We start from the raw sequence: 14012 nt of genomic DNA, 5'->3' as shown, positions 1-14012 counted from the left end.
TTCCCGCCCTCTCCCCATAACCCTTAATCCCCTCTCTTATCAAAAACCCATCAACCCGCGTCTTAAAAATATTTAGCGAGGTAGCCTCCACCACTTCAACGGGCAGAGAATTCCAGAGATTCACCACCCTTTGAGTGAAGAAGTTCCTCCTCAACTCCGTTCTAAACTGCCCCCCCTTTATCTTGAGGCTGTGCCCCCTAGTCCTACTGTCCTTTCTGAGCGGGAAGAGTCTCTCCACCTCTATCCTATCCATCCCATTCATCATCTTATACGTCTCAATGAGATCTCCCCTCATTCTTCTAAACTCTAACGAGTACAAGCCTAGTTTTTTCAGCCTCTCCTCATAGCTCAATCCCCTCAACTCCGGTATCAGCCTAGTAAACCTCCTCTGCACTCCCTCCAAGACCAAAATATCCTTGCGTAAGTACGGCGCCCAAAACTGCACACAGTACTCCAGCTGCGGCCTCACCAATGCCCTATACAGCCACAGCAAGACCTCCCTACTTTTATATTCAATCCCCCTCGCTATGAAGGCCAGCATCCCATTCGCCTTCCTGACCACCTGCTGCACCTGCAAGCTGGGTTTTTGCGACTCATGCACAAGGACCCCGAGGTCCCTCTGCACCGTCGCCTGTTGCAGTTTTTCTCCACGCAAGTAATAGTCCTTCCTACCATTATTCCTACCAAAGTGGACCACCTCGCACTTGCCAACATTAAATTCCATTTGCCATTTCCTGGCCCATTCGCCCAGCCCATCTAGATCCTTCTGCAGACTTTCCACACCCTCCGCACAATTTGCCTTCCACCAATCTTGGTGTCATCAGCAAATTTCGACACCATACACTCGGTTCCCTCCTCCAGGTCATCTATATAAATGGTAAATAGCTGAGGCCCCAGCACCGACCCCTGGGGCACTCCACTAGTCACCATCCGCCAATCCGAATAGCACCCATTGACCCCCACTCTCTGCCTCCTATTTGACAACCAATCCTCTGTCCACGCTAACACCCTACCCCCAACTCCATGTCCCTCGACCTTCTGTAATAACCTCTTGTGAGGTACTTTGTCAAACGCCTTCTGAAAATCAAGAAACACCACATCCACCGGCTCTCCTCTATCCACCACCCTAGACACATCCTCATAGAACTCCAGTAAATTTGTCAGACACAACTTCCCCTTAACGAAACCGTGCTGCGTCTGCTCTATCAAGCAGTCCCCTCAAGATGCCTTGCTATTTCCTCCTTGATGACGGATTCTAACATTTTACCTACAACAGATGTTAAACTAACCGGCCTATAATTCCCTGCCTTTTGCCTCGCACCCTTCTTAAACAACGGTGTAACATTAGCCGTTTTCCAATCTTCCGGCACTTCCCCGGAATCCAGCGACGTCTGGAAAATAACCACCAAGGCATGCACTATCACCTCCGCCATTTCTTTCAGAACCCTCGGATGCATTCCATCCGGTCCTGGGGACTTGTCCACAATCAGCCCCTCCAGTCTGTCGAGCACCGCCTCTCTAGTAACAGTAATGTCATTGAGACCCTCCAGTCCTACCACCTTTCCATCGCTAACACCCGGCAAATTATTCACGTCCTTCTCCGTGAAGACCAAAACAAAAAAGTTATTCACAACCTCAGCCATTTCCCCATCCCCCACCACTAAGTCCCCCCTCTCATCCTCTAAGGGTCCAATGTTCACCCTAGCCAGCCTCTTCCTTTTTATATACTTATAAGAACTCTTGCTATCCTTTTTTATATTAAGCGCTAGATCAAGCAAGATCAGCTTGTCAGTACTGCCCACTGCTGATAGTAGGGCGTCTAGTTCTTCGTAGAACTTGTCTTTCATCTCGTCCGGGTTGTTCATTGTGGGGGCATAGGTGCTGATCAGGGTGGCTTGACTTCTGTTCTATAGCGGAAGCTGTAATGTCATAAGTCGGTCATTCACACTCTTGGATAGACTATCAAGTTTCTGAACAAGGTGACTCCTGACGATGAATCCAACTCCAGCATCGCCACCCTCATCGCTGCCGCGACTGCTCCAGAAAAAAGTGTATCCACCTCCAGTTCCAGTCAACTGACCTACGTTGGCAAAACGAGTTTTGCCCAGCTGCAATGTCAATGTCATATCTTGCAAGCTCTCTGGTAACTAAGGCTGTTCTTCTCTCTGGTCTGTCTGCTGTAGGGTTGTCTAAAAGCATGCACGCGTTCCAAGTGCCAATGCTGAGCTGTGTCACCTCGTGACACAGATGGGATCCACAAGATGGGATCCCCGCCAGCCGCAGTAAACTGGCCAGGGTGTGGTGAAGCAGGTAATATTTAGGGCACCTTTTCTAGCCCATTCCTCATTCTACGGAGGTGAGCAGTGCGAACCTGAAGAGGATTGCTCAGTCGCCCAGATAGACGCCGGGTTCCACTGCTGCTTCAGTCAGTGGAAAACGACATTAGACCTGCGTGCAGGTCCGTGACTACAGCTCCCAGTGTACCCACATCTGCTGCTTCATCACTCACCCATCGCCACAGGGCTTCAAGGGTTGAACAGGACACTGATGATGATGGTGTCGAAACTAGCGCTTGATTTGGATTAAAGTGAGGGAGAGTTGCGCAGCGTCAGCCTCACTCTCTCTTCCCAATTCCCATCTAGATCCAATGGCAAGACAAGAGTCAAGACGGCTGGAGGTGGGACTAGGTGCAGTGGATGACCAGGACGTCTTCTGTGTCTTGTCCTGCTCTTCACGTTCCATGACGCTTGCAGAGACCACCTTCTTGACCGTTGGACCTTCTATTGGTCTCTTCCGCTCAACCCTCCGGAGTCTGTCTTCACAAGCTGGGATAGACATCTCCCTATCTCACCGAGGATTGAGACCTGTCAGCTACCCTTACCTGATTTAGCTGGCATGTCAATGCCGTTGCCCGGGGTGTGGTCGCTGTCGCATGCAAACAGCTACGGGGAGCCACAGGTGAGAGCTAAGTGCCACGTGGGGACAGAGGATGGACAAACCGCTTTGAAAGGATGCGACATGTTCCCCCACAAAGGTATTTTCCCTCCCTGACACCCCATACACACTGGCTTGGGTCACTGTCTGCGCAAAGACTGCATGTTCTCCCTGTGTCTGTGTGGGTTTCCTCCAGGTGCTCCGGTTTTCTCCCACTGCTTGAAAGACATGCTGGTTAGGTGCATTGCCCATGCTAAATTCTCCCTCAGTGTAGGCATCAGAGTGTGGCAACTAGGGGATTTTCACAGTAACTTCATCGCAGTGTTAATGTAAGCCTATTTGTGACACTAATAATTAAAAGTTGTAAGAACCAAAGGTAAATCAAAAGTTTGGTGACATCCTAATGCAGTCTGTGAAGCAATGGCGTTCTGCTGAAATAGCTGAGTACACGAGAGATTACCTGGAGGTTTGAATGCACCTAGTAATCCAAGGAAGAGGAATATCAAACAGGGAGGTTGAAATCCTGGAAGCGGTTCCTTGCAATGGGTATTCTAAAAATTGTTTGGGCGAATTTTCCAAGGCTTGTTTTTGAGAATAGAGTGTGGAAACACTTGCATGGAAAGCAGTGTTCCAGTGACACCATTGACTAATAGTACTACAAGCATCTGGAGGGATTTGATGAGAAATCTATAGAAGTTGTATTGGGTGGCTGCTGTCACTTGATTTCACACTTGGCTGTGTGTCAGATAGTTGGGTTGAAGGAGTAAAGCATTATAATTAAGCCTTTTAAGTTTAAAGTTTATTAACACAAGTACGCTTAAATTAACATTGCTGTAGCTCAAATAAAGATCTTAAACTTGAGCTCTGAGTATCGCCATGTCAGTATTGAGAAATGAGATATAAGAACATAAGAACATAAGAAAAAGGAGCAGGAGTAGGCCAACTAGCCCTTCGAGCCTGCCCCGCCATTCAATAAGATCATGGCTGATCTGTCGTGGCTCAGTTCCACATTCCCGCCCTCTCCCCATAACCCTTAATCCCCTCTCTTATCAAAAACCCATCAACCCGCGTCTTAAAAATATTTAGCGAGGTAGCTTCCACCACTTCAACGGGCAGAGAATTCCAGAGATTCACCACCCTTTGAGTGAAGAAGTTCCTCCTCAACTCCGTTCTAAACTGCCCCCCCTTTATCTTGAGGCTGTGCCCCCTAGTCCTACTATCCTTTCTGAGCGGGAAGAGTCTCTCCACCTCTATCCTATCCATCCCATTCATCATCTTATACGTCTCAATGAGATCTCCTCTCACTCTTCTAAACTCTAACGAGTACAAGCCTAATTTATTCAGCCTCTCCTCATAGCTCAACCCCCTCAACTCCGGCATCAGCCTAGTAAACCTCCTCTGCACTCCTTCCAAGGCCAAAATATCCTTGCGTAAGTAACTGTTGAAGTTCCACAACAGCAGATTACTGGTCACTGATTAGTAAATAAATCATGGGGATATTTTGAAACATGGACAGCTAATTATTGACTGTCCAAGAATAATACTTGGTCTGGGATATATTGTAATAAGGTGGATTCTTAAAAAGAAATGTGGAGATAAGGATGTGCTGGACATAAGATTTGAGTTGCTGTAAGATTTTGGCAATTGCTTAGATTTGTCTGCAAGTAAAAGATATAACTTGGAGGGTTTGAAATGCATAACTAAAGCTAAATTGGTGGAATTAGCAGATAACTAGCAATTGGGGTTACCTGCAGAGGTTAAGAAAACAAACATAATTTAAAATATAACTGAGCATTTGAAGCTGCAAGAGATACCTGGAGACTAAGTTCTCCAAAAGGGGAGTTCAATTGGCTAGAAACCAGTTGCAAATCAAAAAATTTGAAATGTTTGAAACAGTACATTGAAACATTGACAATGTGCCTTAAGATCTGGAGAGAAACGTGACCTGCCTGCTGGATTTCATTCAGACCCTGACACTTTGCAAATTCTGGTGAGATTCTCCCCGTTGAGTGATGGCATGATTCAACACCTACTTTTCTTCAGATTTCATTTCCATTAAAGTGCTTGAACAGTTACTTCTGTACTGTAGGCAGGGACAGGAGAGTAAATGATGATCATGCTCAATGTGAGTCTGAGGCGAATGGACTGATCGTGATGAGTAGTGAAAATCGGTAATCGTGGTTCAGTTACAGGTGGTGTACCTCAGGGATCTGTTTTGGGGCCACTGCTGTTTGTCATTTTTATAAATGACCTAGATGAGGGTGTAGAAGGATGGATTAGTAAATTTGCTGACGACACCAAAGTCGGAGGAGTTGTAGACAGTGAGGATGGATGTTACAGTTTGCAGAGAGACATAGATAAGCTGCAGAGCTGGGCCGAGAGGTGGCAAATGGACTTTAATACGGAAAAGTGTGAGGTGATTCACTTTGGTAAGAGTAACAGGAGTACAGAATATAGGGCGAATGGAAGGACTCTTAATAGTGTTGACAAGCAGAGAGATCTCGGGGTACATGTGCATAGATCCCTGAAAGTTGGCACCCAGGTTGATAAGGTTGTTAAGAAGGCGTACGGTGTGTTAGCTTTTATTGGTAGAGGGATTGAATTTCGGAGCCGTGAGGTCATGTTACAACTGTACAAAACTCTGGTGCGGCCGCACTTGGAGTATTGCGTACAGTTCTGGTCACCGCATTATAAGGAAGATGTGGAGGCATTGGAAAGGGTGCAGAGGAGGTTTACCAGGATGTTGCCTGGTATGGTGGGATGGTCTTATGAGGAAAGGCTGAGGGACTTGAGGTTATTTTCATTGGAGAGAAGAAGGTTAAGAGGTGACCTAATTGAGGCATACAAGATGATCAAAGGATTGGATAGGGTGGACAGTGAGAGCCTTTTACCTCGGATGGTGATGGCTAACACGAGGGGACATAGCTTTAAATTAAGGGGTGATAATTATAGGACGGATGTCAGAGGTAGGTTCTTTACTCAGAGGGTAGTAAGGGCGTGGAATGCCCTGCCTGCAGCAGTTGTGGACTCACCAACTTTAAGGGAGTTCAAATGGTCACTGAATAGGCATATGGATAACATTAGAATAGTTTAGGTTAGAGGATCATTAGATTGGTTCCACTGGTCAGCGCAACATCGAGGGCCGTAGGGCCTGTACTGCACTGTAATGTTCTATGTTCTGTTTTGATTCAGAATGTTGCAAATAGCACTGACAACTTAAAAATGTTGAGTTCAAAGTATTATATAAGAGTCCACAGTCCTGCAGCACATTAATTACCCATGCATGCTTTGTGCCTGTGACTCAGAAATGTCCCAACTTTACCTGTTCCTCTGTCAGAATTCTGACTTTACCTGTTTCTCAGTAAGAATCACTCGACCAAGTAGTTGATTCTCAAGACCCTTAATGGTTACAGTGAAGTCAATGATTGATGTCCTGGCACTGATTTCTGGAGTGTAGGCAGGGTTAGGGAGTTTTGTAGTAATGTAGAACATGAAGCCAGCCATGACATCAACTTCTTTATCTCCCACTTTCACCTGCAAAAAGCAATGAACAATACTTCTTGTATGGTGACACTCAGATTACGGTCCTAAGAATGGCAATACTTAGATTATGGGGCACTGGGGGATGGGGGGGTGGGGAGGGTATTGTTCAAACGTCACTAATTTACATGTTCTGGCAAATGTTTCAATGGGCATTGAAATAAAAGATTTCTCCTTAACATGGGGCATTCAGTAACATTCTTCATCAAATAGATTAGCGATAACCAAACAAAATTGGGATGATCTTCCCATTGGGCGATGGATAACCGGTAAGGTCATGAAAGTCAACAGATCAGATTTGCACCCGATTTCTTGCCTCTTGCTCTGACCAGTACTGGATATCTAGTGCAATCAGCATCACGCCCATTTCCAGTGTGAGGCTGAATAGATGAGTTAAATTTAATTTAAATCTAACTTATATGGTATAAGTAAACCTGGGATTCAATTGTCTGGGCTCACTTGCCTGTGTGGCCTCAGTGGGGAAGGTTTTCTCTGACAAGAATCACAGCTGATCCCCAGCAATGGGACCAGACCTGATGGCCTCACTGGTAGAACTGCAGACCATTGAGACCCCCTCCCGGGCAGTCAGGGGTTGATGCCCCTTGGGTAGAAGCTGCTCTCGTACTGGGCTGTGTTTAGGTAGTGGGGCCTGAGGGTGCAGGGCCTACTGGGGCCGGGCCAGACCAGGGTGGGCCCTGGGGGAGAGAACTGCTGTGCACTCTGCAGTTGTGACTGATGGCGGAGGAGGGGATGGGCACTGCTGATATTAGGGGAGAGGGTGGGGGTCGATCAGTCCGGCTGGGGGGTGGAGGAGGTGCTGGGGTTGATCGGTCCAGCTGAGGGTGCAGCGCTTGTCCCTGTGGTAGCAGTGGGGGCCATGCAGTCTGGCTGCAGCAGCTGAGGCTGTGTGAGAGGTCTCTCTGCTGCTCAGAGCAAAGTTACCTGCACATTCACAATGGTGCTCTCTGCTGTTATCAGCCAGCTTTCAGGTGATTTAATCCCTGCCCCTCCCTTACAGATAGAAATCAGTTTTCAGCATTTTTGTATGCACTGAGTGTTGTCAACTATCAACAATGTTGGGACATCATGCTCACATCTAGGATCCTACAGAAGGTAGCACGCCAACCAGCTAAGGTGACAACTAATGGAGTAATTACACACAAAATTTCAATGATAAGATTGAGGCTCTAGTGCTTCACCGGGTAACTGAGAACAAATCCTCAGCCATTACATAATCCTATTGCATCGATTCTAGATGCAATTAGGAACAACATCCAAGAATGACAGTCCCATAGATAACTGTGAGTAATTAAAGAAGCCTCCAGAAAAGGTTACCATCACAAGATAATAAAAATGAAAGGACTGGGAGCAGGAATAGGTCATCTGGTCCCTCTAGCCTGCTCCACCATTCAATAAGACCATGGCTGATCCTTTTGTGGACTAAGTTCCACTTACCTGTCCACTCACCATAACCTTTAATTCCTTTACTGTTCAAAAGTGTATCCACTCTTGCCTTAAAAACATTCAATGAGGCACCCTCAGCTGTTTCACTGGGCAAGGTATTCCACAGTTCACAACTCTTTGGCTGAAGAAGTTCCTCTTCAACTCAGTTATAAATCTCTCCCCCACTATTTTGAGGCCATATTGTAGTTATACCCGCCAGAGGAAACAACTTCCCTGCTTAGAGTTATAGAGATTTACAGCATGGAAACAGGCCTTTTGACCCAACTTGTCCATGCTGCCCTGATTTTTTTTAAACCCCTAAGCTAATCCCAATTGCCTGCATTTTGCCCATATCCCTCTATACCCATCATGCCCATGTAACTATCTAACTGCTTTTTGAAAGATAAAATTGTACCTGCCTCTAATACTACCTCTGGCAGCTTGTTCCAGACACTCACCACCCTCTGTGTGAAAGAATTGCCCCTCTGGACACTTTTGTATCTCTCCCCTCTCGCCTTAAACCTATGCCCTCTAGCTTTAGACTCCCCTACCTTTGGGAAAAGATATGACTATCCACCTTGTCTATGCCCCTCATTATTTTGATCTCTATCATGATTCATGATCGTTATTCATGATCTCTATCATGTCATCCCTCAGACTCCTATGGTCCAGAGAAAAAAGTCCCAGTCAATTCAGCCTCTCCTTATAACTCAATCCATCAAGTCCCGGTAGCATCCGAGTAAATCTTTCTTGCACTCTTTCTTGTTTAATAGTATCCTTTCAATAATAGGATGACCAGAATTGCACACAGTATTCCAAGTGTGGCCTTACCAATGTCTTGTACAACTTCAGCAAGGCGTCCCAACTTCTGTATTCAATGTTCTGACTGATGAAACCAAGCATGCCTTCTTCACCACACTGTCCACCTGTGACTCTACTTTCAAGGAACTATAAACATGTACCTCTAGATTTCTTTGTTCTGTAACTCTGCCCAGTGCTGTACCATTAACTAAGTAAGTCCTGCATTGGTTCAATCTGCCAAAATGCATCACCTTGCCTTTGTCTAAACCCCATCTGCCATTTGTCAGCCCACTGGCTCAATTGATTAAGATCCCATTGCAATTGGAGATAACTTCCTTCACTGTCCACAATGCCACCAATCTCGGTGTCATCTGCAAACTTACTAACCAAGCCCCCCAGATTCTCATCCAAATCATTAATATAAATGACAAATAACAGTGGGCTCAGCACTGATCCATGTGGCACACCGCTGGTCACAGGCCTCCAGTTTGAAAAACAACTCTCTACAATCACCCTCTGGCTTCTGTCAAGAAGCCAATTTTGTATCCATTTATATACCTCACCTGGATCCCATGAGATTCAACTTTATACAACAACCTACCACGCGGTACCTTGTCAAAGGCCTTGCTAAAGTCCATGGAGACAACATCAGCAGCACTGCCCTCATCTACCTTCTTAGTTACCCCTTCAAAAAACTCAATTAAATTTGTGAGACATGATTTTCCACTCACAAAGCCTTGCTGACTGTCCCTAATCAGTCCTTGTATCTCTAAATGCCTGTAGATCCTGTCTCTCAAAATACCTTTCAACAATTTACCCACCACAGATGTGAGACTCACTGGCCTGTAATTCCCAGGCTTTTCCTGCAGCCCTTTTTAAACAAAGGCACAACATTTCCCACTGTCTAATCTTCAGGCACCTCACCCGTGACTATTGATGATTCAAGTACCTCAGCTAGGGGACCTGCAATTTCCTCCCTAGCCTCCCACTACATGCTGGGATATACTTTGTCAAGTTCTGAGGATTTATCTAACTTGATGAACTTTAAGACTTCTGGTACCTCTTTCTCTGTAATATGTCCACTCATCAAGACATCACTATTTATTTCCCCAAGACCCCTAACATCCATGCTCTCCTCAACAGTAAATACTGTTGAGAAATATTCATTTAGGATCTCACCCATCTCTTGTGGATCTGCACATCAATGTCCTTGTTGATCCTTATCTATTCCCTTCATAATCTTCTATGTTTCTATAAGATCTCCCCTCATTCTTCTGAATTCCAATGAGTATAGCCCCAGTCTACTCAGTCTCTCCTCATAAGCCAACCCTCTCAACTCTGGAATCAACTCAGTGAACCTCCTCTGCACTTCCGCTAATGCCAGTATATCCTTTCTCAAGTAAGGAGACCAAAACTGTACACAGTACTCCAGGTGTGGCCTCACCAGCACCTTATACAGCTGCAATACATAGAACATAGAACATAGAACATTACAGTGCAGAACAGGCCCTTCGGCCCACGATGTTGCGCTGACCAGTTAAAAAACAATGACCCACTAACCTAAACCAATCCCTTTTCGTCCATAAACCTATCCACGGATCTCTTAAACGCCCCCAAACTAGGCGCATTTACAACTGAAGCAGGCAGGGCATTCCAATCCCTCACCACCCTCTGGGTAAAGAACCTACCCCTGACATCCGTCCTATAACTACCACCCCTTAATTTAAAGCCATGCCCCCTCGTGCTAGCTTTCTCCATCCGAGGAAAAAGGCTATCACTGTCCACCCTATCTAAACCTCTAATCATCTTATATGTTTCAATAAGATCCCCTCTTAGCCGCCTTCTTTCCAGCGAAAACAACCCCAAATCCCTCAGCCTCTCCTCATAGGACCTCCCCTCCATACCAGGCAACATCCTGGTAAACCTCCTCTGCACCCTTTCCAAAGCCTCCACATCCTTCCTGTAATGTGGGGACCAGAACTGCACACAGTACTCCAAGTGCGGCCGCACCAGAGTTGTGTACAGTTGCGACATGACGCTGCGACTCCTAAATTCAATCCCCCTACCAATAAACGCCAAGACACCGTATGCCTTCTTAACAACCCTATCTACTTGATTCCCAACTTTCAGGGATCTATGTACACATACACCTAGATCCCTCTGTTCATCCACACTATTCAACGTCCTCCCGTTAGCCCTATACTCAACACATCTGTTATTCCTACCAAAGTGAATTACCTCACACTTCTTCGCATTAAACTCCATCCGCCACCTCTCGGCCCAGCTCTGCAACCTGTCCAAGTCTTCCTGCAAACTATGACGCCCTTCCTCACAATCTACCACACCTCCGACTTTGGTGTCATCAGCAAATTTACTAATCCACCCAACTATACCCTCATCCAGATCATTAATAAAAATTACAAACAGCAGTGGCCCCAAAACAGATCCCTGAGGCACACCACTCGTAACCGAACTCCATGACGAATATTTACCATCAACCACCACCCTCTGTCTCCTATCTGCTAGCCAATTCCTGATCCAATTTCCTAGATTACCCTCAATCCCATACATCTGCATTTTCTGCAGAAGCCTACCATGGTGAACCTTATCAAACGCCTTACTAAAATCCGCTTACCGGTAGTTGTAGTTTTTTTTTCTCTCGTGCCCCTAACACTATAAATTAGCGCAGAGAGGATTCCCGATTCTCTACACTGGTAGAGAATCCCACCCTTCCACCTCCTCTAACCTAATTATAAGTGTGAGGGAAGTTTTTTTTTTGTTTTTTTCATATTTTTACTTTTCTGCTGGTAATTGATTCAGGGATGGCAGTTCAGGCTGTAAGCTGCATCTCCTGTGGGATGTATGTAGTGAGGGACTCCCACAGTGTTTCAGGTGATTTTACTTGTGGGAAGTGTGTTAGATTGCAGTTTCTGGAGGAGCGTGTAAAGGAGCTGGAAGGGGAATTAGAGGAGCTCCGTATAATTCGGGAAGTGGAGGCGGACATAGAAAGGAGTTACAAGGAGATAGTCACTCCTAGGAATAAGTCTTGGGTCACTGCCAGGAAGAGGGGCAAAAAGCAGTTGGGGGGACAATCCCCTGGGGCTGTTCCCCTTCAAAATAGGTTCTCGGTCCTGGAGGCTACAGTTGAGGAGAAATCAACTGGGGATAGCCAAAGGGAGCAGGTCTCTGGGGGTGAGCCTATTGGCAAGCCTCAGGTGGTTAGGGGTAAGAGATTGGGCCTCGTGATTGGGGACTCCACAGTTATGGGGACGGATAGGAGAGTTGGAGGTAAGGGTAGGGACTCTGGGCTGGTGTGTTGCCTACCAGGAGCTGGGGTCCGGGATGTATCGGACAGAGTATTCAGGACTCTTAGGGGAGAGGGAGATCAACCCCAAGTTATAGTTCATGTGGGGACACATGACATAGGGAGATTAAGGGAAGGGGATATTAAGCAAAGATTTATGGAGTTGGGGTGGAAACTAAAGGCGAAGTCAGAAAGAGTAGTTATATCTGGACTCTTGCCTGTGCCACGGGATAGTTTAGAGAGGAATAGGGAGAGGGAAAGTTTGAACTCGTGGCTGAGGGGATGGTGCAGGAGGGAGGGGTTCAGGTACTTGAGCAATTGGGGCTCATTCTGGGGAAGGTGGGACCTCTATAAGAGGGATGGTCTACACCTGAACCAGAGGGGAATCAATATCCTGGGGGGTAAATTTGCAAAAGCGATGCAGGAAGGTTTAAACTGATTCGGAGGGGGGGAGGGATAGTGAGGAAAGGGGGTGAAAGTGAGGGGGGCATAGTTGGGGAATGCAAGGCACGGCATAGTGGGGGTGGGGCGGAGCAGGGTTTGAAATGCGTGTACTTTAATGCGAGGAGTATTCGCAATAAAGTGGATGAACTTGCAGCGTGGATCAGTACCTGGGACTTTGATGTTGTGGCCATTTCTGAGACATGGATAGAGCAGGGTCAGGAATGGATGTTGCAGGTTCCGGGGTACAAATGCTTTAGTCGGAGTAGAGAAGAAGGTAGAAGGGGGGGTGGGGTAGCATTGCTAGTCAAGGACTGTATCACAGTGTCGGAGAGAAAGTTTGATGAGGACTTGTCAGTTGAGGTAGTATGGGCGGAGATTAGAAATAGGAGAGGAGAGGTCACCCTGTTGGGAGTCTTTTATAGACCTCCTAAAAGTTCTAGAGAGGTTGAGGAAAGGATTGCGGAGACAATCCTGGTTAGGAGTGAAAGTAATAGGGTAATTGTTATGGGGGACTTTAACTTTACGAATATTGATTGGAGTTGCTATAGTTCTAGCTCGCTAGAGGGGTCAGTGTTTGTACAAAGCGTGCAGGAAGGTTTTTTGTCTCAGTATGTAGACAGGCCAACTAGAGGTGAGGCTATATTGGATTTGGTGCTGGGAAATGAGCCAGACCAGGTGCTAGACTTGGAAGTTGGTGTGCATTTTGGTGATAGTGACCACAATTCGGTTACGTTCACCTTAGTGATGGGAAGAGATAGGCATGAACCTCGGGTCAGCAATTTTAGCTGGGGTAAGGGCGATTATGAGGCTATCAGGAGTGAATTAGGAAGCATGGATTGGATTAGGGGATTACAGGGACTGGGAACGTCTGAAATGTGGAGTTTTTTCAAGGAGCAGCTACTGCGAGTCCTTGATAGGTATGTCCCTGTCAGGCATGGTGGATTTGGTAGATCTAGGGAACCGTGGTGCACTAAAAGAGTTGAGTCGATGGTTAAAAAGAAAAAGGAGGCTTATGTTCGGATGAGAGTGGAGGGCTCAGATAGTGCACTAGAAAGCTTTAGATTGGCTAGGAGGGAGTTGAAGAGTGAGTTGAGAAGGGCTAAAAGAGGACATGAGAAGACTTTGGCTGATAGGATTAAGGAGAATCCTAAGGCGTTCTATAGGTATGTCAAGAACAGAAGGTTGGTCGGGGCAAGATTAGGGCCAGTTACAGACAGCAGGGGGAAATTGTGTGTGGAACCGGAGGAGATTGGAGAAGTATTGAACCAATATTTCTCTTCGGTGTTCACGCAGGGGGACATGAATATAGCTGAGGAGGACATTGGGTTGCAGGGGTGTAAAATAGACAGTATTACGGTTGATAAAGAGGATGTGCTGGAAATTCTTGAGGGGCTGAAAATAGATAAGTCCCCTGGTCCGGATGGGATCTACCCTAGGATTCTCTGGGAGGCTAGAGAGGTGATTGCAGAGCCTCTGGCTCAGATCTTCAGGTCGTCATTGGTCTCTGGTGTAGTCCCGGAGGATTGGAGGATAGCGAATGTTGTCC

The 14012-nt window shown here is 46.4% G+C and overlaps 1 protein-coding gene across 1 annotated transcript in view; it reads right to left on the bottom strand.

Annotated features, from left to right (window-relative positions):
• The window catches only part of LOC145345623 (dynein axonemal heavy chain 8-like), a 1557438-nt gene that overhangs the window by 248723 nt on the left and 1294703 nt on the right, over positions 1-14012 (bottom strand). Inside the window, exon 78 of the mRNA XM_080193457.1 lies at positions 6286-6468. Coding sequence (XP_080049583.1) covers positions 6286-6468 — 183 coding nt within the window. The remainder of the gene's footprint in view (positions 1-6285; positions 6469-14012) is intronic.

Source organism: Carcharhinus amblyrhynchos, chromosome 7, assembly GCF_965287045.1.
Source record: "Carcharhinus amblyrhynchos chromosome 7, sCarAmb.v2.hapA, whole genome shotgun sequence".
Lineage (NCBI taxonomy): Eukaryota > Metazoa > Chordata > Chondrichthyes > Carcharhiniformes > Carcharhinidae > Carcharhinus > Carcharhinus amblyrhynchos.
The sequence above is the reverse complement of the archived record's forward strand: the minus strand, read 5'-3'. Positions and strand labels throughout refer to the sequence as shown.